Source organism: Stigmatopora nigra, chromosome 16 (assembly GCF_051989575.1).
Source record: "Stigmatopora nigra isolate UIUO_SnigA chromosome 16, RoL_Snig_1.1, whole genome shotgun sequence".
In the NCBI taxonomy this organism is placed as follows: domain Eukaryota; kingdom Metazoa; phylum Chordata; class Actinopteri; order Syngnathiformes; family Syngnathidae; genus Stigmatopora; species Stigmatopora nigra.
In genome coordinates this window covers 5579619-5604935 of record NC_135523.1, presented here as the reverse complement: position 1 = coordinate 5604935, position 25317 = coordinate 5579619, and the positions used below count along the sequence as shown (strand labels likewise).

The following is a 25317-nucleotide window of genomic DNA, read 5'->3' as shown; positions in this document are numbered from 1 at the left end:
CAGCTGTCTTGTGTCAGTTTTTCTTTCCTATGTGATTTTTATTTTATATATCCTTTAATATATTTTATGAACAGTCAAGAGCATATACAAGACATGAATAACATCAATTTTAAAAAGTCGATTATACATAACGAAAATAAAACCATTTCAAAATGACAGCTAAAATAAGTTATTTTACCATTTCAATTCCACATGAACTTGTTTTAGTGTTACAACGTAGCTAAATGAGCATCGAGTATATACATAGTATACCAAGATATATTCACAAATCACTAATAACACAAATTAAAATGTAGTACATAGTATACCAAGATATAATGTAAGAATACATGTTTAAATATACACTATAATAAAAACCAGCAATATCACAATATATTCAGTCCATTCTCAAACCAGCAGAGTATTTAGTGTTTACCATTTGAGAAGATGGAAAAAATGGCAATCTTTCGATTCTAATATCAAAGTAATAGCAACCACTTTGGCGTAACCAATTGTCTGCTTTACTTTGGTAGTTTTTCCCAAAAACAATCTTATTCCTGACATTTCAAAGACCACCAATATGAAGAACATTTAATTGTGCCAATACTGTTTAGTATTTTGGCACAAGAGTGACCTCAAAAGTTGGGCAGTTCCAACCTGACATTTTATGTCAGCCACCAACGAACTAAAACTGTAGCTCATCACCAAAACTGAGACACTGGAGTAGGTCTCTATCTTGTGACTCTGTCGTTGCAGATAAAGTCTCAACATGTGGAGAAACATTTTCCTTGCTCAGAGAAGGAACAGATGCAAATTTCTGACTCCTACTGGAAGTCTCCAAATCCTCCGATGGTAGTGGGATTTCAAGGTCTTGGATTAGTGGTTTGGAGGATTCTATTGATGTGGGCGGATTGAACACTTGTGTTACCTTTTGACCATGTACGACCAGCGCATGGGCAGATTCCAGTTGTGCTTCATTTGTTCCTTCTTCCTCAATCAACCCCGGTACCAAAGTCTGGCAGTGTGCAATGAGGCTTGGTTCAATCTCTTCTTTTGGATGCCCCCTCTCAGAAACGGAAAACGGGGTCTCATTATGATCCATCGGCAATTGGATTGTATTATTGAGAGGTTTGGGCGCCTCTGCCGATATTGCGTGACCCTGAACGGCCCCGGCCCGGTCAAGCGGAGTCTCTACCTTTATATTCACTGGGCTTTCGAAAAGCTTAATGATGAGCTGCTGTGATTCCCCCAAACTCAGAGGTTTGGCGTAGTCCTCAACCTCTGTCTTTAAAGGGTGCACCTGAGGCTCGATATGCCCCAGAAACAATTGGAAGCCATCCTCAACGCTCTGTAGCTCAATCTGAGAAGCAGGCGAAAGCAGCATACAATCTAGAAGATTGAGCGCGTGGTCTATCTCAAGACCTGCTGCCTGAGTTGGTACATCGGTAGAGATGGAAAGTTCATTTTGGACACACGGCATCTGCATGAATGACTTCTCTTCGATCAGAGCTTCCACCGACTCTTCTGAATCGAGCGCAGAAGGTGGCAGGGAATTGTAATGTAGTGCTTCTGAAGAGGAGTCCATGTCTTCAGATACTGCAACATCTTTCTGGACTGTAGAAAGGCACATGCTACTAGCATGGGCGACTGGATCGGGCGTATCTTCTGCTAAGAGATCAAGCAAACAACTAGCTTTTACAGTCATTTCAAGAGTATCACTAAAAAGACTACTTCATTGTACAATTTAACAAAAAAAAGTAGTACTTTAAGGAAAGCGGAATAAGAGCATGAAACCATTGAGTTTTGATGATTCTAAATAGAAAGCATTAGCAAAAATACAACAACTAAAAAGCCGTCAACAGACCTTGAGTACTAAGAAAATGAACAATTTAATGCATTTTGTGTCTTTGATGGTGACTTACTTGGAACACTGGGGTGGACTTTACTTTTCCGCCGCTTCCTGCGTTTCCCCTACAAACAAAAACAAAACAAAACAATGCTAAGAACTCTCTTTTGGACTTCTAGTCAAAACAAAAAATTGAATTCATTCCAATCTATGCAAGAAAAAACTCAAGTTGGACTCACATAGTTCTCGCAGGTGGACCAACGAGGATACAGCTGAGCGTGACGGCGTTTCTGCGCGTCAGCTTCTTCGTGATACTTGTCCCTGTCCGCCTGTGGTAGCAATTTCCACTGTGAACAAATAAGACCCATGCTGTTAACATACATCAACAAAATAGGAAACCCAATTTTCCATTGTAGACAAGACTTCTACAATTGTAACAGTACTAATTGCGCTATTATTGGCCTAATGCTTTTATGTGTGGTATCAGTTAGTGTCGTCGGGCCTTGAATTTGGGTTTGAATACAGTGCAGTGCCTACAATTTTTCCAAGGGCCACATGAACAGATGCACTGTCTCTCTTCTCCAACTGCATGGTGACAACCTCTCTGTACTTATTTGCAAACAACATGAAAGCGTTTGGTGGTTTCTTTATGTAGGGACGCTCCCGCACATTTTCAGTCTTTCTTGTATTTCTGAAATTAAGACCACAAAATGGCACCTTTTAGTTTCAAAGTTCATGGTAACGTTCAGAATAAAGTGTCTTTGGGCCGGCCATTCATCAGAATCAACAACAAGTCTTGTTTTTTTCTACCCTAATTGCATTGTGGTTGTTATTACTTGTCATGTTAATTTTGGGAAGCTTTGAAATGCTTTATCTTGGAGTCATTTTTTTTAAATATAATAAAATACCTGGAATTTGACAAAGGATTTCAACTCCACTAAATACTAAATCAGTGTCGTCTGTATCAAATGAACATTTCATGGAAAAAAATATGTTATAGTGCATATATCTTACATTGTTGTAAACAGGTTTTGGGGAGGCGCTGCTGACATTAAAGGATGTACCTGTTCAAACAAAATTTCACCATTCCTGAAAAAGATATCAAATACAACTAGTTAAAAAAAAAGGCCAGGCTATAATGATATCAGATCCAAGTTTTCCAAGGGTTAAAACTCACATAAATCCAACCGGTATCATCTGAGGTGTTCCGGGTGTCATCATCATTGCTGAAGGGGGCCTCATCTGAAAACAAAAACATTGAAACTTTTCAATTGATTAAAGTTCATTTAAATTCACTTTTATTTTGAACATTCAGTCCTAGGAAACTGCAATAATCCATAGTCACAGCACATTTAACAGGCAGAGGCACTTTGTACTTTTCTTTGAAAAAGATTAGAAAGTTCAAATACATTCAGATTATTCATACACCATTAACTCCAATAAATAATCCAATTAACATCTGAAATGCACAAATAAGACATACACTGTTAGCATTGCAATGCAAACCTACCATCTGTTGAGGATGTGGACCTAAAACATTTTGCACAGGCCACTGAGGAGGCAGTTGCTGCTGTTCAAAAGACAAAGGAATATTAGAGGGAAGCTGTGCAAATTCTTGCAATCAAGGAAACATCTGCAAAAGAGGTAAATACATAATATTCAATATGTATCTCTGCCATTAGGTCTGAAAGGTTGTTAATTAGGATTGAGTCCATGCAACTGGAGGAAGAGCAAAGTACCTGATGAGGGGGAAGAAAATAAAAGCCCAGAGCACTGGACATGAGTCTAAACCACTGACCAGATGCCTTATGAATGACTGAGAAATAAACCTTAACCACTACTTTTGAACGATGACACGACATCAAGAACCAAAGGTTTTTTTTTTTTTATGTCATGTAGACTAAATGTATCCCATGATTATGTATTATAAAGTCTTAAATGAGAGTAAATCAGTACTCACCTGGCTATGATTATGAAAACCGGCATGACTATTAAGGTGTAATGGTGGTCTAATTTGCTGTTGAATATTGTACATGTTGGGACCCGCCATCATTGTAGATGGCTGTGATAAACGAGCCCCCACAGGCAAAGTGGGCAACCGCGGGCGAGGATGACACTCGGGCCTGATCGGATGCATTTTCATTCAATTCAGTCACGGCGAAAAAAGTTTTCATTTAATATTTAGAAAAACTTTGGCCTGATGCAAAAGGTAACTCGGCAAAAATAAAAGACCATTTGTTTGGGAATCATATTTAGTATCATTTTGTTTGCAAAATAACACCTGGTAACGGGGGCTGGATGGATGCATTGGTGATGGGTGATGCAACAACACTCCTCATGCTAGTGATGAGTACTTTTCAACATGATGTACAAGTGACATTTCAAGGGAAATGTACACAACTTAAGGGCGCTTACACATGTCAAAGCCTCCAAAGTCATTCAATCCCTTTCCATTGAACCTTAATTGAACTTATTCAACTTTAACCCAAACTCCTCTTAGCCATCTGTTTTTTTCCCTACTTTAATGCTATTTTCAAGCTGCCTTTTATAACACCTGGATGAACCCAGATCCCCACAATAAAGTGTAAACAGAATTCCTTCATTAATTTTTACTCGAGCAACAAAATTAAAATGTTAGACATTTAAGAGTTTTGAATAAAAAATGGACTTACCTCCTAACAACAACATCATACACCTGGCAATCCATTTTGCATTATAAAACGTATAAATTCTCCATCTGTGCATTTTTGTGCCGCATACATTCAGTCACAAAATCTATAAAATCATGGCTATGCAGATTATTCTATGTCAGGGGCCATACCATTATAACAGAAAAACAGTCTTATTAATAATGTTATTTAATGGAAATCAATGCAAAAAGTATTTAATAAATCCTCAATGTATGAGCAATGAAGTTTAACAAAACAAGAGCAAGCACACATGTCCAAGAACAACGTGTAACTTGCTTCATTTTATCATGTGCAAAAATTCATTATGACTTATGATAACAGCGATTGCATATGTTCACTTTTAATGAATCATTTTTTTCGCACAGGACAAAGCATGCATCAGAAACATCGTCAGCAGTCGGAAAGCCAACTTTTTTCTTTTTCTTTTTTTGGTTTGTTTCTTTTTTTTTGTACTGCCATTCGCATGCGTCAACTCTTTTTTAATTCTTTATTTTTCTTTATTTTATTAACGAATGGAGCTGCCAAAATGCGTGGCGATGTGGTAGTTAGATGCGAAGGGGTTCACGTGGCTTCGTATACTTTCGTCATTTGTCCCAATCGCTTCATTTACGTGAATTCTAAGATGCGTTTGTATTTTTCTTTTACATCAACCCCGAAATAGTACATCCGTCAATAGAGTAGTTTTCGTGTTGCGTTGCGTTCAAGTCGTCAGCTGCGATGTCGTTTTTTTCCAGCTTCTCGGAAATTGTGTTTTACTTTGCAACCATTTGTACGCGTCTTCTAACCCTTAAACAGGTATGTGACACCCATCTTTTTAAATACTTTGAACTACTGTATTTTTAACAAACTATTGTTGACTCACACATTTCGGTTGATTAAATTAATATATGGAATGCAGTAATTAGCAGATTCGATTTTGTTGTTGTTCTGGTAATGTTCCGCAGTTAGAATACTCGAAAAAATAAAAAACAAGATATTTGCATACACTTAACACGTGCATCACATAGTGAAACATTCAAAGAGTGGATGGAAGAATACAAATAAACTGTCAAATAACTGTTTTACTACAATTACTACAATATCTGATAAATCCATCACTATATTACTGTACATTGCCTAAAACTTTACTTCGGTGTTGAGTACAAGCACGTATGGGTACAAACATGCATCCTGTACGGAGTATTTATTGAATATGTTCAAATTTTAAACTGTTTTGTTTGTGCGTTGGTCATATAACGGAGCAGTTGTTGTAACATCATTCTACCACAGTATGTCGCTGTTACTCCCCGCGGTGAAACCCCAATGTGACCAATATTTTTTTTTAAGGCAAAAACGAAGTATTTAAATTGTTTTTGGATTCTCATCCAATTACAAGCATCTACTACAAGCATCATTATAATTTGTATTCACTATTACACATGTCTAAGCATAGAAATAATTTGCTGTGATTTATAATCAAAATATACTGGTACATTTTAAATGAAAATATACTTACTGTCTGAAGTCCTAGCCATTCTTTTCACTCTATTTTCTCCAAGTTTTATTATCCAGGCCTGGGAACAGATGGTGGAGGTACAATCGCTGGCACACTGGACACTGGGCTCTCTGAACTCACACTGGTTACCTGAAAAAAAAAAGATTGCTGATGGATCATTATCCACTGGTATTACTATATGACCAGTACGTTGATGTGGCAAACGGTGTTATACATGACATGTATGCCTGTTAAAAGACAATAATTTAACAATTGTAACTGATTTTTAGAACCTTACTAAACTGGGCACCCTAAAGTGTCATGTTTTAAAAAGATGGAGGGATTTCAAGTTGCATCCTTGATGGTTTCTCTAAGCATCCCTTGGATAAAAATGTTTGGAAACTCGTTATTTAAAGGAATCACAACACCCCCTAATGCAATGATAACAGTATTTTAAGTGGGTATTTATGTAATGCAATGATAACAGTATTTTAAGTGGGTATTTATGCCAGTAGAAAGAAATAATGCATCAATTTTAGATAGAGAAGAAATATGATAAAAGCATACCATTCATATTGGCAGTCGAGCGTCCAGTTATTAATCCTTTCAAAACTGAATACAATTCAGACCCTTCGATCCATTGTTGGAATATCCCGCCATCAGGAATAAAAAAAATATTTCCTTATGAGCAGGGATGAAAAAAAATGACAATTTACTCCCTGTCTTGGACTTGTACATCCAATTAAAAAGTAGGCAAAAGTGGTTTATTCTGTTTAGAAATCCATTGAGGGTGGGTTGCTGGAGTAGATGAGAAAAAAACATTTCCTGGGACCAACCACAATCTTGATGTAGCTTAACTTTAATATCCTGACTCTTCTCTTGCAAAATAAATCCATCAATTCAGCACCTGCTGGAATAAAGTCAACACAATTGGAGTTGTAATAATGTTCTGATGCTTTGTAACCTAAATAGCCTAAACAATTGTGACCATTAAAAAATCCCCTCAATCATCATAATCACTGATATTTTAACATCATTTTAAAAAATGCAACTGAGTTGGAGTTCAAAATGTTTAATCTATCAAAATATAGAGTACTTTAAGAAGTAAAATGTGGTTCAAATATTTGGTGAATTAAGTTTTTTAACAATACCTAAACTGATTTGAAAATATAGAGTTGAGTTTCAGATGGGTTCTAAAAATGTCTTGAATGTACTCTTTAATCATTGAATTTCATCTATTGAATTCTGCTGAAATGCCTTCACTACAAATTGTAAACATGTATATATTACTCTCTAGACCGTATTTAAGCGTACTTAGTTATGTTGTCCATTTATAGCACTTTTCTGTTATTGTTTATTTGAATATACAAAATATATATATACAATGTTAAAAAAATGAAGCAATCTTTCTATTTGACAAATAAACCAGAATTCCCTGCCCAGAAATAGTAGTTGTATTCCTTGAGTCTTTTGAAATAGCTTTTAGATTGGCCATTGAATGGCAACAATTAGATAAGAATGAAATGAAATAAACTGCATATGCCTTTATTATCTAAGAAAGTACATACTGTGCCATAAAAGGGATCAACATATAACATGTAGGAAATGGCAAAATACTCTGTGTACTGAACCACTTTCCATTTTGGGATTATGCAAACAATAATTGTGCAAATAATTTTCTCATTTCCTACCATTGGCAGCAGTATATGAACATTTAATGAATATTGTGAAACTTACCAATAGTTTTCTCTTCTTTTACTAGAACTTCCTAGATATTCAGCAATTATTTTCAAACAGTTTGTGTGATTAGGGTTGACCATAGAATGATCTCAGAGCTGCAACAAAGACTGCATAAAGCAACTTTTGATTGTCTATAATTAAAAGATTTCATGATCAGGTAGTACCTTTGTAGATCATATGCTTGTCTAAAAATGTGTCATTACCTTTATTCTAGAAAGGTGATGCGCCGTAGGTTTCCTATAGTTCCTATAATGAAAAGGAAAAAAAGCCAAAACCAAACACTTTGTTAAATGTTAAAAATCCAGTTCACACAGTTCACACAGTTCACACAGTTCACACAGTTCACATTTACACAGTTCACACAGTTTACGCAGTTCACATCAATATTATGCATTTATCCATTTATAACCTAACTGTCCATCAGATGTGCAGGACAGCGAGCGCTCTGTGCAAATGATGCAAATGACTTGACATTAATGTGAATATTTCTATCAATGTCACTCTATTAAAAATCAGCCCCCCAAAAAGTACAACCTAATGTTTTTTTTTTAGAATGTATTGCTCAATACATGCATTGGACAATTTAGGCACTGACATTAAAACAAACTAACAACCATTATTGTAACTATTACTGAAAATGTATGTTTCAAAAATACTACAGAATAATGCTCAGTTTATAGTTAAAACTGCAACAATGAAGCTGGTTACCATGAATATTATTCCTGAGGAAAATATACCACTATTTAGTGGCTGAAAAAAAAAATCTCGGGGTACCACGTTGCCATGGCAACAGGGAGAGGATGCGAACTCCCCGAACCCACACAAATAGATGGATTGCAACGTCATGACAATTTAACAGTAACCATGGAAACTGTCCAACAAATGTGGTTCCTTGTGCTCTCTAGTGGTGTAAATTGAATGTTGCAAGAAAAAAATAAGAATTACATTTTTTCCAAGTTTATTATTAATAATGAAAAACAATTCTATATGTATATATCAACAAAACTACATTACTATTTCTGTCGCATTCACAGAGCAAGGATTTGATACATTTGGTTCCTATTTTTGCATGTTTCTCATCGACTTCATTAAATAGGACACTCTTGCAAGAGTCGTTCAAAAACGACCTATACTCCCCAATGAATTTGTGTTATGACAGCATTTTTTTAGCAGTTGTATAAAATTGCATTAAAATTGCAATATAGTAGCTCCAAGGCAACGCCCCCTTCCATTTAGTAACGATCGGATTGTGTATTTCTTGAAAGTCTGCCATGAACAACCCCTATCGGTAAATACCGGTCAGGTGAGAAACTTTCACTTTAGTCAGACAAATTTGTAATGATGGCAGGCTACTTTTGGACAAGATGCATCAACAGGACTTTCGCGTGTGGATCTTGGACTCATAACATCGGAATCCGAACGGCTAATCGCCTTTACTGGTCAACAACGAACAGAAGACTCGCCAATGTTTTCACAGTAAATAAACAGCTGTTATTTTTATCTTCCGGGTAAATACATTGTATTTTGTTAAGAGTCATCACGGTATTTATATTTCTTTTTTCACTCATAATAATTCATAACCCGAAATTATTGTCAAATCCATTTTTTATTTTATTTACAAAATATATTAATCCATTAAAATTAAATAATTGTAATAATTTAATTATTATACTGTTACTTGACCGTCATTGTATTCGTTTTCTCAAAAGGTTTTAAATAATTGATGCAGTTATTATATTAGGCTACATATTTTACATTTAAAGTTTTTCAGTGTGTTGTCCATTGTCTACTACATTTTTTTATCAGTTATTTGTCAAGTCAAATGTTTTTAAAGCCCTTTTAACAAAATATAGACTTGCTAAAAATAACATGCATTTAATAGGAAATACTATGGAATAATCACTGTCAACAAAAAAAAAACCCAAAATATATAACTATTAGGCAGTGTGTAAAACTTTCTAAAAATCACATGCATTCAAGAGCACATTGTAGAATAAAGGTGAATCAATCACCAAGTGATATTCAAAAATATTTTCATAACTTATTCCTTTAACAACACCAACAGCCCAAGTGAAGCCAAACACCAAAAACTGTCTTACCTGAAAAAAACATTGTGCCAATCCAACTTTTCAGAGTGGAAGAACTGCATTCCTGCTGGGCATCCCGACGCTATCGTGCCTGACATATGGAGCTTATCACAGGTCACCGGTGGTCCACGCTTTGGAGAATGGTACAGTACTCAATTTAAAACATGCATTTACAGTCAAATAAAATCCTTTTTTTTTCTTCTTTTGTGCAAAGTGGAAGTTCTCGAGCAGGCTGACTACTTGTACAGCTGTGCAGAAACACACAAACTATACCAGCTTTTACTGCAGTACAAAGAAAGGTGATGATTTGCATTGATTGACTCACCTGGCTACCTTTAACTCCCAACTAATTTATTCTTTATATGTGTTCAAGCGATAATGCCGAGTTTTTGTGGAGGCTCGCTCGAGTGTCCCGAGATGTGTCAGTTTTGCCTGAAACTGATGAGGGACGGAAGAAACAGCTAATGTACGAGGCTTTTGAATATGCCAAAAAGTCTTTGGAGAAAGATGACAAGTGTTTTGCAGCACACAAAGTGAGATGTTTTTTTTTTATGAAAAAATTGCTGCACACAATTATTGGGAATTGACACCATCTAATGTCCTGTTCTGTTCTATTTTATGTTTTTTTTTTTTTTAATTCCACAGTGGTATGCAATATGTCTGAGTGATGTTGGGGAGTACGAGGGAGTCAAGGTTAAAATAGGGAACTCTTACGTGATCAGGTCACATCTGGAGGTGAGAGATAACCCATTGTTATACTGTTATTACAGTGTACATTTTTAAAATTGTTAATGTTATTATTTTAGCGATCCCTTGAGCTCAATCCCAAAGATGCAACATCTTTACACATTTTGGGTTACTGGTGAGTTGGAGTTGCTTTTTAAAACATTGTATTCAAATATAATTGTACTTGATGAGGTAATCAGTCAACACTTTAATGGACAAAATGTCAACTTTTCTAGAAATAATGTATTTATCTTGTAAGGAATGAGTCAAGACATATGTAAAGTATATCTCCTCAGATAGCTGTATTTTTTTAAACTAGTTTTCCCCCCCTTTGTCTACAGGTGCTTTACTTTTTCGGAACTGCCTTGGTATCAACGCAAAGTGGCCTCTGTTATTTTTTCCTCACCTCCTACATCCAATTACGAGGAAGTAAGTTTCTAGATTCAACCCATTGATTGTACTCCATAGAAATGAAGAAACTGACTGTTCAAATGGCATTGTTATGTAAACCTCGGCTCAGGCATAGTTAAAAATATTTGTTTCCCCCCACAGGCTTTGCAATTCTTCCTACAAGCAGAACAAGGTAAAACTATTTGATGTTATGCACTCATTTGTATAATGTGAATTGCATACTCTTAAGGCTACATTAAAAAAAAATTCAAGAACAAATCTAATGTTCTCAATATCAACTTGGAGACATTTTCTTTCCCAAGTGGATCCAAACTTCTACAGTAAAAACCTCCTAATGGTGGGGAAGACTTACATGGCCATGAAGGATGAGCAGAAAGCCTTGCTATGGCTGAACAAAGCCAAAGATTACCCCCCACGCACACATGAGGACAAAGAGGTACAAATGACCTGGAGTTATGCATTAAAGATTGTTTTTAAAACTATTTCTTCTGTTCCAATGTGTCCAGGTCCATAAAGAAGCCATTGACCTGTTAAAGAAGTTCAGATGAACCTGACACTGCAAGCTGATGATCTGTAATTGTTAACTAACATAGTGTTATGATTGGCCCTGGACAGAGAAATAGCTCATCTCAATGGACCATGCTGTAAAATATTTAAAAAAAAATCCAAATAAAAACTCAATCATGTATGGGAAGGGAGTCATTCACGTATTTATTTATATCTCATAAATCCATCTCTCTTCATTTCAAATGGCTGAAAGCTTGATTTCAAAATGAGTCCTCTATACACCGGTAAAGGGCCATACTGTCCATACTGTACAGTGTAGTAGGTGTTTACAGTGTTTATCTACACACGATATGTTACAGGTGGGATGCCTTTCAAACGGCCTACGCGGCACATTCTGTCTTGAAGGCTGCCTGAGACTCTCCCAGTCTATTTTTTTTCTGATATGAAACAGGCATCACAGATTTCCAAACAATGGAAGGGCGGCTCTGCAATTTCGTATATCTAACTATGGTTGTTATCTTCTTTGTACAATGAGTATTCACATAAAAAGTTTTTTTTTTTTCCGGTTCACTTTGATTACAGGTTTGCAATCGAAAAAAAAAGGAAGCACAGTTTTCACAGTCGGCTCCTTCTGCTACACAATATGATACATTTTCTGTTTTCTCTTTTTGAGCTGTGGCTAGAACTGAGAAATTGCAGAGTATCTTAATTGAAAAAAAAATGGGAGACTGCCAAAACCCTTCCCCAGAATAAGGTGAGGGATTTGAGGTGATTCAAGGTTAGATAGTGGAATTCAGGGCAACACAGGGATGCTGGGTGAGGCTGCAGATTAGTTGCAAAGTCTGTGTTGTTTTGCAGCCAACTTAATTTGCGTGGCATACCAAAATAAGAACAAATGTAAGCCAAGAGGGAAGGCGGAAAGCCATGAGATGCATTACCGGATTAAAGGTTGGGCAAAAGCGCAAAGACAACGTAGATTTGCCAAAATATTCTTAGAAATCCATCCACTCAATACTTTTGGTCACCCATGTTTCTTCAATTGAAACATTAACTTTTTGATTATGCTCCTGTCACATTTCATCTGCAGAAATGTTGCATTTTTATGCAATGTTTTGATGACATTTAAGGCCTGAGATGTTATTTAGTTCAGCATAATAAAAAGCACATTGTTGTGAGACCTTCCAAATGTCCTTTTCACTCAATTGCTGCAAAAACAAAAAGACACAACATGGATGAACTCGACGACATATGAAGAACTGAGCACCTTGTTTGTTGCGACACTTTTCCAAACACGGGGTGTCCAAATTAGGATCCATCATTCAATTTTAGCGTCCCACGGCACAAGGAATTACCATCTTTCAATTTTTGTGTGCGGACATGAGAGGAACGTTTGGACACCCCCTGTTCTGAACCGTTGATGACTCAGCAGGTCATCCTGCTCCTAATGGAACATGTCACCATGCACCTGTTTGAATAAGTTACCAGAAAGAGTGTTTCTCATGGGTACTTTCTGTTCATTTAGGATGTTGAGTCCAAGTGTGTGTGAAGTGTCCGTGTGTGTGTGACGGTGTTTGACCACAGCTGTTAGAAATGGCCATTAAACAACAAGTGGATAAAAAAACAAAAAAAACAATACTGCTTTGTAAAATATGTCATTGAAAATGTCCTGTACGATTCAGCTGGACACTTAATAGACTTAATTTGACGTCCGTTTGTTGTGAAATGTCATTTGAAAGGTGCAATCATGACTTTTTATTTATTTGCCAACATTTTAGCCTGTTACTGAATTGTACAGGTATTTTTTTAAACCACACAAACATATTTTACAAGGCATACTATTTTTTTTCCTATCCACTGCTTTTTGGGGAATGACGTAGTTGGTTTAAAGAATTTCAGGCACCAGACTGCAAACTACTACTTAAAGGCTCTATAGAACTAGAGCTTCAAAAGAAGATTGCGATACACAATAAAATCCTGTCCAAAAAACACTAGAAGTCTTCACAAAAGCTGTCAGGAGAAGGGGGAATCTGTCTCCAAAATATCTTTTTTTTTCTTTCTTTTCTTTTAAACAGAAAATCTAAAAGGTAGGGAAGGCTTGCATATTTCTTGATGAAGGTTTCATATATTAAAGGTCTGGTAAGATAGTATTGCGGCATGAAGGATGCTGCAAATTAAGATTTGGTTAAAAATGATAAAATAGCTTATATATACATTGGTTATCTTGTGCAATTATTTGATTGATTTCAGTCAAACAATCAGTGATGAAGAGGGAAAACCTTGGGAGAAATGCGCCTATTCTTGTCCAAATCCTTCCGTTTCCTCGATGGCGAAGAGCAGTTTTTCTTTGAGCTGTTCATAGCTTTTGTACGGGGGGAGATCCAGACGGTTGAAGCTGGAGACAAACAAGTGGTCAACGGATGTCTGATAATGTATTAACAATTCATGTTTTTTTGTTTATTCACCCATGCCAGGCTTGTATAAAGTAAGGCAGCCAAATCAAATGCTCTTTGGCTAGTTGTAAAAAAAAATTCTACCACTAATGGCAATGGATATTTCTAAAATTAACCATGAAAACAAAAAATACGTTTTTAACCCATTTACTGCCACTGAGTTCCCTTTGAGAAATACATGGGTAAACAGATTTAGAGTAATGACAGTAGATTCTAATGCATCCTACCATGTGTGGCTCCTGGGAAGCCAGGTTTCCTTCCCAACCTTCTCAATGCAGAACTTCTGAGGCCCGTTACTTCCTACAATGGAAAACACGGTCAAGTTTGTTGGTCAAAAAAAAAAAAATGTGTCAAAACTTGTCATGAGGCTGACCCATGAGCTCAGCAAAGCCACCCAGAGGAAGCCTGCATGTCCCAGTCACAAACTGCATGAGGCGCAGACGCACTTCATTATCAACTTCTTTCACCAGCTGCAAGGTAAGATAGAAGCAAAGACGTACAAGCATCAGTACAGTTTATAGCACTTATTTTGATCCAAAATCTACTTTTCAAAGAATTAATATGAGCAGATGAAGGAGGACATTTGTTTGAGGGTAAATTGTATTCTTTGCAGCTTAGGTTTTATAGACCATGATAAATGAGATGCCAAGAAAATATGCTTCTATTCATCTGTATGGCATATGTTGGCGCAGTAGACTTCACCTGCCAGAACCAGATGATCTGTTTACTGTTCCTTGTATAATGGCGATATACAGTGTTCCTTTGCCAGTCCTGTAAGTCCACTTCTTGCATGCCGCATAGCATCACCTGGATCACACACATATACAAGACAGAAATTATGATTGACAACACGACTGGATATTATATATATTATACTATATATATATGTAGTCATAGTTATAATAATAATGGCAATTCTGATTGCATTAAAATAGTTGTTTTATGTCCACATGGCTCACAAATGTTTCTCAGAAATGCAAAATGCTGTGACAAATCCTTGCTGGAACGTGAATGAGTGAAAAATGTAAGTCAATCCATTTCTTCATAATAAACACCTTCCCAAAAACCAAATATTTAGTGAGCAATAAAAATATGGTAATGAATTTTCCTGATTAAGGTGTCCTCCCAAAAATCAACAAAAGGAAAATTCTGCTAACCTCAAGCTCTTTTTCATCGAAATACTGGAGCCACTGAAGTGGAACCACCTCATTAAAACCATCCAGAAAAGCTTTGGTTTGACCTTCAACTCCACGAGAGAACCGCCACTCTGCCATTAAACTGCAAAACACAAACCACATTGAGACAAATTGTGTACACTAATTTCTAATCACTTCAAGTGCCCGAACCTTATGTACTCCTCTTTGTTTTCCTCAGTGACAAGCATATTGGCGCCGTCAGGTTTGAGGTCATGGGATGTGATTTTGCCTAAGATTTCCATGTCTACTGAGAAATACATCTCCAGATTACATTCTTCAATGTTGTTGTCCCTAAGAAGAAAAAGAAAAGTAATTTTCTTAAAAAATTAAACAAACATCTCTGCCTCCCAGCATTTGTCGATTAATTATAATACAAATTCTATTGAGTCAGACAAAATATTCACCTTATCCATATAAGTGAGTTATAGAATTCAGGGTCAATGGACTCCAAATCTTTAAGGATGAGCTTCTTATTGAGCATACGTTTGTAGAAAGGCAGGGAGAAACCCGTGTCGATGAACTTTCCATGAAAAAGTGCCTAAGGGAAGATAAAAGTCAATGTGGTAATACTCAGAGACTGTATTAGTCCTCCCTGTCTAGTTTGTTTAATGGTAAATCATCTATAAAACTACATTTCAAAATATGTATACTTTCCCATTAGGCATTGAAACTAAGCACAATGTTAGAAAACCTCATGTGTTGATATTTATACATAATTGTATATGTAATAATTCATTGTTAGTAATGTGATTTATTCACCAAAAATGAAATATTACTTTATGGATGCGATGTTTTTATTTCAAGATATATATCTCAGGTATAGAGCTTATAAAATCCAAGTGATCTGTTTCCAACTTCCCAGCAGTCTCAAAAATGTGGGATATTCATAACCATTTCCTCTCATTTTTTCAAGTTATCCTCACTAACATCGCAGGGGGTGCTAGAGCCTATCCCAGCTGCATGTCTTTATCATCTGGGAGTAAACCAGAGTCCCCAGAGAAAACCCACACAGACAACACACAAACTCCACACAAGTGGACCGACCTGGATTTGAACCCAGGTCCCCCACTGTGAGGCTAATGTGCTAACCACTCATCCGCCGGGCTGCACTATTTATAAACAATTGCCACATTATAACTTGATGGGGGATGAGAAATGTCAAAGCACCATCTGCACGACAGTTGCATATATATTGATTGACACAAGTGAATATGTACATTATAAAACCATATGTTAACTCTAAAGGTTATCCAATGAATACTGTAGTGAGAGGGGCGATTTGTGAGCATACCATTGCAATAAATCTGCCTATGAAGCAGAAATATGAGAGGTGGTCTGGGTTGATAGCAGAAGCTGGGTTGATTTGTAGGCAATAGTTGCTCTTGCCAGCGTACTCAAATAGACAGTACATTGGGTTCAGAACCTCATGCGACAACAAGAAGAACCACTCCCTTAAGAACCAGATGAGAAGAAACAAAATCAGTTAGAGAAGAGAGACTTCATTGTTAATCAAACATTTTAAGTAATTTTGGCATATTACCGAGCTAAGCCTCCATAATCAAGGCCCTCCTCGCCTCTAAAGATGACATAAAGTCTCCGCCTCAAGTCATAAGGTTTCAAAGCCATGATCTAAAACACATACAAAAACATTAATACAAACTGAACAGTTAACACTAGGATATGCTGAGTAGATAACAATTCATGTACCTGCTGGAATGAGTCTTCAAACAAGGTCTGTCTGGATACTGTGATCTTTACATGACTAGGAAGGGCATTTGACTAGAAATATGAAAAGAAAGTGAAATGCAATGTAGTCTTTAAAAGGAGAGTTATCACATAAAAAGTATAAGAGACACATACCTGACACAGATAGCGAAAATGGGCAAGTTTCCACCGGAAGCTGCGTTCATATGCAATCTGTGGCCCTTTCGTGCTAAACACACAATAAGTCAAAAAGTCAATTTCAGGAGCAGATTGTACTTTTTCATAGAATGGACATGTCTCATGGAGGTCCCAAAAATCTTACACAGAAGATTTTCCAGTGCGGGGGTCGCTAAATGTTGTCGTTCTGGTGTTGTGATCCACAAAATATCGAACACCTTCCCTTGTGTAACGGATTTCCCAACCCTCAGGTAGAGGGTCCTCATTCTGGAGCCTGAAAAAGATAGCATGATTATATATATTTTTTTTTTCAAGGTTGGATGTTGATCAATAAACCTTTTGTTGTAGAACAAGGCATTCATTTAATCCATGATGAGTTACAACATGGGGAAAATCCTTGTCTCAATTGAATAGTTTCAGTAGTAGTTTCATTATCTTTTAGCTCACCCTTGAGTCCGGGGGTCTTCCCACTGTGTTGTCTTTGTGTTGTGGTTAACAAAGTATACTCTGTCGTTGGAGTCCACACGCCTCTCTGGAGAGAAATCAATGTTAGAAATAAAACAAATCATACTAATGCATCTTGATTGGAAGAAATTTAGAAAAATGCAGACTCAAACAATAAGTAAAACTGCATTGGGGGACAATTACCAATGATAACATTCCTGAATGTCTGCTGAAAAACTATTACCATCCAGGCACTAAATGAAACTCACCCCAACCAGGAGGAAGGGGGCCAAGAGGATCATTCTCCGCAGACATCATGGATGCCTGTAAACATGCAACATAGAACGTCCATTTTTAATCATCTAACCTACTAAAGTAATAATAAAATATAGCACAGAGGGGAAAAAAAGAAATAAATTACAAGTTGTGAGGTTGTGTCTATGAAAGGCATTTGGCTGATAACAGTTCAAAACTGCCAGTTTTTAAATTAATTTTATAAAGTATCAGTGACAATTCTATATAAAACAAGGCATTTTATGGGGTTACTGAAAAGTTATGGTTGTGTCGAAACAGATTCCAACAGGCACTAGCATTAAGAAAAAAAAACCTGATAAAAATAATGTTCTTACAGAGTAGAGGTATCTCTGGTTAAACTGATGCATAGCTCCCTGCAACTGGCTGCGCTGACTCTGCCACTGCTCAAAATTCCGAACTGACTCCATGGTGGGACGCTGCCATGTGGTGGTGCGGGTGTTGTGGTCCACGTAATAGATCCTGCCTCGGTCATCTACTCGGCGTTCCCATCTAAAATGAGACAAAATGAAAATCTACTAAAATAACATTTTTGTTTGAATCTGACTCTTACTTTAGCCAAGAAAAATAGTCCTTGATACTCATACAATTCATTCATATACAATCTAATATAAATGAGAGAACTTTGAGAGAGAAGTTTAACTGGCTCATACAAAGTAAAACTAAAATAGAGAACAAAAAAAAAAGTTTACCCAGGAGGCAGTGGTTGTGGTCTTTCCCATGTTGTAGTTCTGGTGTTGTGATCTACATAATAGGTTCTTCCATGTGCGTCTTTTCGCTGCTCCCAACTGTGTGACACATCAATGTCATTAATTATATTAAAATGAACATCAAAATAAAATGAAATATTTCTTTATCTACCCAGGTGGAAGAGGATCTGGGGCTCCAGCTGCAGGGGCCTGCTGTCTCGGTTTGGCCCCATCTGTAGTTCCTGCTGCAGCGCTACTACTGCTCCCACTGTCAGCAGACGCATTTGTTTCTCCAGGTGCCGGGGAGGAGGACACTGATGATGCGGACGCTGTGATGGCCGCGGCACCCTGTGTTGGGGGCGGGCACTCGGAGGATGCAGCAGTCGGAGTAGCATTGCCGGCCACAGCGTCATCATTGGGCTTTGCAGCAGGAGGCGAGATTGGGTCCTGCGCGGGCGGTGGCTGAGGTGTGCCATTTGGTGCTGAATCAGAATCTGGCAGAAGGGCATCTGGAGTACTGTCCTCTGGTTGAGTCAACACATAACATATTGTTACTAGATGTAGCCCAATATTAATGAATCGTGTAGTTATAGCAAGAATGGCTGAATTGGTGTCATGGATAGGAGTACTACCCTATTAACATGCATAGGAGAATTGTTCAAGTGCAGTAAAATGCAAAGTTGAGATTGTACTCACGAATCCTACTCTCCGCATCACTATCCGAGGGTTGGTGGCTTGGCGTGGAGTTAGGTGTAACATCACCGTTGGCGATGTAACCTGGAGCCGGGCTAGAGGAAGTGGAAGGCACCTGACTATTCACTCCATTAGAGGCTGAACAGGAACCCGAGCGTAGTCCCATATCTGTCCCATTCTCTGTGCTGTGTGTGTAAGGAAAAATACCTTATAAAGTGAGGACATGAAGAAATACCAACTATAATTACGCATTTAGAAATAGCACTTTCAAATATCGGGCAAACATAGAAAATGTGTAAATGATGTCAATCATGCATATAAAAAAACTGGCAAGGCTCTTTCATAAGCTTGGTAGGCTTCAGAATTGGCATAGCCAGAAATGTGTTAACAAACAAGAGAAAAAATACAATTAAAAAAACAACAACTAAATATTTCACCTGTTTGGAGCCCTTGAGGAAGAGGATTCTCCATTTTCATGGATGGCGTCACCATTCTGCTGGACTTCTGGTGATGTCAATGATACAAGAATACATTTGTGGGTGATAAATGTCAATGGTGCCCTCAACATTTAATCAGGTTGCTAATATGGGACCACTTTTATTAGAACTGGAAAGACATAAAAACATGAGCCAAGTGTAGGTTTACTTTATTGTAACATGCGTACTCCCAATTTGACTCCACCAAGAGGGCAAGGGGTCAAAACAAGCAATGTAATTCACTTTTTATGACCTTCTAATGAATGTGACAAGCAAAATATTTATAGGCTACAGTATATTCCCATCCAAGTTTTATTTTTGCTTGTACTTTCTCAAATAATTTCTATTGGCTCTTCTTCAGTTGGATTTGCCTTCTTCAAACAAGCCACCTAGCATGCCAAGTTCCATCTTACCATTTAATTTGGAGATTAGATAAAGAAAAATCTTACTGGTGCCATTTTCTGCATTTCCATTGGTCAGTGGGGTTAGTCCTTCTTGGTCACTGACAGTGAGTCCATCTAAGTAGACTGTCAGCTCCCCTGCAGGCACCAGAACGCCCTTCTGTTCCACACTCAGCTTCAGCACTTCTTTCACATTCTCCACTGTGGGAGTAATCAAATGAAAAATAAATGTAAATAGTGATCTTCCACGATAATTTAACACAGGCAAGTGTTTGAATTTTAATCATACATTTGCTTTCGTGCTGTTCCAAGGCTTCTATCAGGTCCAGCGAAGCTTTGCCCAGCAAAGCATCTGCTTTCAGGGTGTGATGACTCCATACTTTGAAGTCCACCTGGCTGCGCGGTGTTACATTCCTAATGGTCCATAAATATATGAGATGAACAGCTATACTAATGCTGGGCTCACACTTGAAGACTATGAAAATATTGAGGAAAGACTACAGCCTCACACCTGCTCACAACAAAGACACTAAATTGAGTTTTTTGTTGTAGGACAAATAGTCCAGGAAAAATATTGATTCAGTTTTGTTGGGTATTCATCTATTGGTTTTTGGCAGCGTCCTATAATAATATCCCACATCTATATGAAGGTACACAAGTGATACAAATCATCATTATCAAAGTGACACAAAATGTTGTAATAAAGTAAAATACAAGACAAAGACAGATATATAAAACATTGGATGAATAGATAAATGTACTAGCACATGCAATTTCAGTAACATAGAAGAAAATTCTGTCTCTTACAAAGTAAGCCTTTCATCCCATTTCGGACTAGATGAGCTATGGGATTTCGCTGTGCGTCGCGACTCCCCCTCTGCTGTCACCTCCACGTAAATTGCAACTCCAAATAAGCTTTTCTTCCTCTTGATTTTGGCACAGGAAACTATTTGAGGCCACACAGACAGGAAACACATTGATATGTCAGACATCACATTTACTATCAGCTACTCCATGAACAGAACATCAAAATAAAAGAGGATTCATGCCTCACGATCATACTAAGTACTTTTATATTGACCATATCAAAAAGAAAGATTTAAATCGAATAGTCACAGTCACTGAGTATTTAAGAATATGTCTTGTACTTCTTAAATACTGAAGACAATTTTCAGGAATTGCACAGCTTCAAACCATTTTCCCTACGGATCTGCTAGGAAAACAGTGGCTAACCGTCACGGTTAAAATTCCAACAAAATATATAAAAAATAGTCTCAAGTCATTCTTTTTCTGATGCCCATCTGACTGCAAGGCTGTAAAAGCAACAAAGGAACACGAAGAAGAAAAACAACCATGTAATGTTCAAAGGCTACAAACAGAACGGATAAGTCGACTTTTATTAACAAATCACTATCTGCAGTAAAAGCTGATAAAACTGCCTTGAGGATAATTGGAGATACCGTTGTATTTCAAAGTGTGATTTTATCAACATATTCCCCTGATCATTAAGCAATTTTGGGACAATACATTTCCAAATGTAGTATTTCAACTGGAGTTTTTAATTACACTTGAATTCATGTTGATTGTTGAGATATGCTTGTTAGCATTTAATTTTGGGGGAAAAGCAACACTCCAAAAGCCTTATCTCAGCAGTCCTGTGCAATTGCATAATAGAGTGAGACAGCCCTAAGACATGGATCTTATCCCCACTAGTCGTGATAACAATTAAGCATATCCGGAACATAATTTAGACCCGGGTTGGGCAAACTCGTCCTCGAGGGCCGCTGTGGGTGCAGTTTTTGTTCCAATCGATCCAGCACAGACAATTTACCCAATGAGATTTCTGCAGAAAAAAAAGAAGCAACTGACTGCAAACCACTCATTGCATTTGTATGACATAGGATTGGCGAAAAGGTGCCCTCTCCCTAGATTGGATTGAAAACCTGCACCCACTGTGGCTCTTTCTGGAATAATTTGCCCACCCTTGATTTAGACTCACCAACTGCATGGAGCTCTGATGTTCCTCCGTAGTTATGGCTCGATTCTCCTCTAAGTGAGGCTGTGGCCATGTCCTACACCGCAGTGGGAAACCTCAAAACAATACACAAGGTTAGCATACATCCTATGCATGATTACATGACTACATTGTCATTTAACTAATAGAGGGATTTCACAATTTGTACTTTTTTTCTAAATACTCATCATAGATCTCCTCATAAAGTAATGTAATATTTATTTATATGGCTTTGTACAAACTTGTACCTGCAATTGGTGTAATACTTAAATAGATATGGATTGAATTATCAATTTGATAAGCACTACTGTATTGAATTGGATAAAAATGTAAAAGGTTGACTAGTGATTTTTGATTCATTTTGATGTAGTTTTGTTAAAAATATGTTTTTTTACTGCATACTTACAGTTAGCATGTGTTATTCAATACTCCAGTTTAGCCCACTCTGTGTCCCATGGTCTAAAAGAAAAAAGAAAAAATAATTATACAACATTTACAACGTTAAAGAAACAGACCAAATCTGCAAATCTGTGACATCATTAATATTTTGTGCTTGTGCGTCTTTTAAAAAATGCTAAAGCCAATCCAAACTGCATCACATGTTATGCTACGTTTGGCAAAGATAAAGGCTTTCATTGTTAAAATTTAACAAATGATCAATTAAATATATCTTGAACGTGTCAATAATCCCATGCTCATCAATTTATTGAGCATAATTGATACATATGTATCAATGTACATTTTCTGTGCGTTTTTGAACGCAAATTAAAGATCAGTAATATTTATTTCAGCAAGTTATTAACACCCATGTAATCTTTAAAAGATCTGTCTGATAATGCTGATATCATGCAATATTTTACATTTTGTACACATATCCACGATGTTGTGAAAAGTCTACAACACCTTGGTAGCAAATCAAAACACTGACATTAACATTACTCGTTATCTTTGGACAATCAACTGACTTTCTCGACATGACTTCTTAACTAACAGTTAATACCCCAAATTCTAAACGACACTTGCTACGTTTATTATCCACCAGTTTAGAGTAGCTAACAATATGATAATAAATATTCAGCACCCAAATGTTGAAGTCACCTAGCCGGTATGCTAACTGTCAATACTTAGCCACATAGCTAGTATTACCGGAATATATTTAAACCCAGATTCTCTCCATTCATCTACTCCGTTTACGTGATATATTTGTAACCACTGTCACATTATGTTTACAAGTCTAACATAACCAGTTCACATATCATGTGTACATTACTCATAAATCCTAGATGGCTAGCCGGCTTGCTAGCCAACTTTAGCAGCATTTGTTAATCGTCCGCCATAGAAGAGCTTTAACTGGTAGTTAAATGAGTCGAGACAAAAAACATCGGACAGTAACGTCATTTATCCATGACGATCCCAGTAAAAGGAGCTGTTTTGTATCAATACCTTGACCGTTTGCCTCTCCTTTCCCACGGGCTTTCTCGGCGTCAGTGTCTCCCTGTCTGTCCGCTCTTCTCTGGGTAAAGGCCTCCAGTCTTGCGCGATTCTTTCGCCATCCCCGTACACAAACCACCAACAGGGAAAAAAGCCCACTCGTGTTACGACGGGCGCAGCAGCCTTCAAAACAAAATCGCTACGTAACACCGGGACAGATGTCGCACTCGGAACCAGGAGCTTCACCTTATGTTTATGCAGGAAATTACATAAAGTCATGGACTTTCCCTTCCTCTTCACAAATAAACTGTGGGTGTACAACATCAACAAAAACACTGACTATTTTGCAACTACAGAAAGCCTTTGGAGCAATCTATTTGCCAAAACTAATATTTATGTATTAATGTTATTATTGTTATTATTTTTTAATCTACCTTAACTCTAACCTTTGGGTGCACTAAACAGAAAATGTGCAAATACAATTACATGAGAAAAAGAAGGGTGTTTTCTTATTATTACAACTACATGATCTTGTACTAATACTGGGTTCCTCAATACACAATTGCTTGTTTACTCACTATACCCAATCCGATTCTTATCTGACCTATCTTCCCATTTCTTATACTTCTTTTACTAAGTATTAGTGTAAGGGTAGTTATATCGAGATAGCATGACTACTCAAATTAGGTATCTTATGTAATTATGTTTTTCTATCCCTATTCCCTCTGTTCTTTCTTTTTTTTCTGCCCCTAAGCCATTTTTTGCTGCATTCTTGGAATAAATAGCACAATAAATGCAATACAAACAGACATACAAATATATTGAATTGCTTGCCGGCCACTATTCTTATTAAATATAAATAATATTGGTGGGTGAGGAGATATGACAGTTCCATTTTTTTTTAAATTGTGATCAAAATCAGGGCAGGATTTTAAAAAAAGATCCCTTTATGAAAAATTTGACCTATTGACGATTACTTTCTGTCAATCAATCTTCCAGTACTTTTTAAAAATAACTGTACTTATGAAAGAAAAATAAAGCACTAAGTCATGCACATATGTGGCATATTATCTTCTTTAAAATGAAACATTTAAAGCATAAACATGAATAACCTCTATACAGACCAATGAGGAAAGTGGCATGACCCCTAAAGACCCCTAAAGTACACTTAGGCAAATGTCGGTTTAAAAAAAAATCTATGCAAGAATGTGAATGATACATTCAATGATACATGATACATATTTCTTGATCTGTGTACAGAATCTTTTGGAAAACACAGCTGCTCAATATTATGTTGCAACAGTGGAAACAGCGTTAGATGAAAGTCAGAACCGTGCCCAAGAGGATCCCTTCACAATTAAACTTAGCCATTGAAAACATTGTTGAGCATTTTGCACTTAGTATCTTCCCATCGCATGTGTTTTTATTTTCCTGAAAACCAGAACAGCCGCTTGTTTTCTGTCCAGAAATCATTTTATTATGACAGCTGACTTGTTAGAACTTTGCCTTTAAACCTTGCCACAATTGGATTTAAAATAATGTCATTTTAATCTACTGAATTTCCCCAAAGGATACTTTTTTTTTCTTATTCCAGGCTTTTACTTACTCTACAGTAGCCCACTTTCCTTTCTGCCTTTATTTTTGTCTTCAGTAAGTAAATAACAAACAAGCATGCTTTTGGGGGCTTTAGATCAGAGCACTATAATGTAGGGTTTGTAGATTTGGACTAATAGAGTACAAATAGAAACTGAATACTGCAGTCTATAGTAGTTCCATTTATGGGCATATGAGCCCATGACAGTATTGACAAATTATATAGCAAGCTTTGAAACACAACATGTTCCTTTCCTTCCCATTCAAATAGTTTCCA

At 37.0% G+C, this 25317-nt stretch overlaps 3 protein-coding genes and 2 long non-coding RNA genes across 15 annotated transcripts; 2 read left to right on the top strand and 3 right to left on the bottom strand.

Moving 5' to 3' along the window:
- Positions 1–8: 8 nt before the first annotated feature.
- LOC144209567 (uncharacterized) lies at positions 9–6250 on the bottom strand. Of its 10 annotated transcripts, none has more exons than XM_077735964.1 (8): positions 6011–6250; positions 3336–3395; positions 3003–3067; positions 2840–2914; positions 2363–2516; positions 2065–2172; positions 1902–1950; positions 9–1647 (listed from the first exon to the last, which is right to left on the bottom strand). In XM_077735964.1, exons 2-8 carry the CDS (start codon positions 3336–3338, stop codon positions 665–667), a joined length of 1437 nt encoding a protein of 478 aa, XP_077592090.1. In that variant the 5' UTR covers positions 3339–3395; positions 6011–6250; the 3' UTR covers positions 9–664. The 10 variants fall into 10 exon arrangements, with proteins under 10 accessions (XP_077592090.1, XP_077592093.1, XP_077592089.1 ...); XM_077735967.1 differs by having other exon boundaries at positions 3336–3392; positions 6011–6139; XM_077735963.1 differs by lacking the exon at positions 6011–6250 and adding an exon at positions 4498–4883 and having other exon boundaries at positions 3336–3458.
- Positions 4854–7435, top strand: LOC144209571 (uncharacterized). Its single transcript, XR_013329169.1, has 2 exons — positions 4854–5310; positions 6054–7435. It is a non-coding gene; the product is annotated as an uncharacterized LOC144209571 (long non-coding RNA).
- On the bottom strand, positions 6466–8489 carry LOC144209572 (uncharacterized). Its single transcript, XR_013329170.1, has 3 exons — positions 8438–8489; positions 7727–7975; positions 6466–6899 (listed from the first exon to the last, which is right to left on the bottom strand). It is a non-coding gene; the product is annotated as an uncharacterized LOC144209572 (long non-coding RNA).
- Positions 8490–8627: 138 nt separating this feature from the next.
- rmdn1 (regulator of microtubule dynamics 1) lies at positions 8628–11647 on the top strand. The gene is made up of 10 exons (XM_077735971.1): positions 8628–9205; positions 9863–9959; positions 10031–10115; positions 10190–10349; positions 10462–10551; positions 10623–10678; positions 10884–10971; positions 11095–11125; positions 11256–11389; positions 11460–11647. The coding sequence occupies exons 1-10, from the start codon at positions 9068–9070 to the stop codon at positions 11499–11501; spliced, it is 921 nt and encodes a 306-aa protein (XP_077592097.1). The 5' UTR covers positions 8628–9067; the 3' UTR covers positions 11502–11647.
- Positions 11640–23730, bottom strand: wwp1 (WW domain containing E3 ubiquitin protein ligase 1). Of its 2 annotated transcripts, none has more exons than XM_077735955.1 (25): positions 23460–23730; positions 22423–22475; positions 22002–22093; positions 20810–20948; positions 20292–20416; positions 20051–20203; positions 19563–19629; positions 19129–19310; positions 18605–18956; positions 18436–18531; positions 18061–18235; positions 17701–17755; positions 17435–17519; positions 17133–17261; positions 16967–17039; positions 16814–16885; positions 16647–16735; positions 16398–16557; positions 15511–15644; positions 15257–15397; positions 15068–15188; positions 14613–14717; positions 14284–14380; positions 14138–14210; positions 11640–13852 (listed from the first exon to the last, which is right to left on the bottom strand). In XM_077735955.1, the coding sequence occupies exons 3-25, from the start codon at positions 22069–22071 to the stop codon at positions 13753–13755; spliced, it is 2793 nt and encodes a 930-aa protein (XP_077592081.1). In that variant the 5' UTR covers positions 22072–22093; positions 22423–22475; positions 23460–23730; the 3' UTR covers positions 11640–13752. The 2 variants fall into 2 exon arrangements, with proteins under 2 accessions (XP_077592081.1, XP_077592082.1); XM_077735956.1 differs by lacking the exon at positions 23460–23730 and adding an exon at positions 23287–23361.
- Between the last annotated feature and the right edge of the window lie 1587 nt (positions 23731–25317).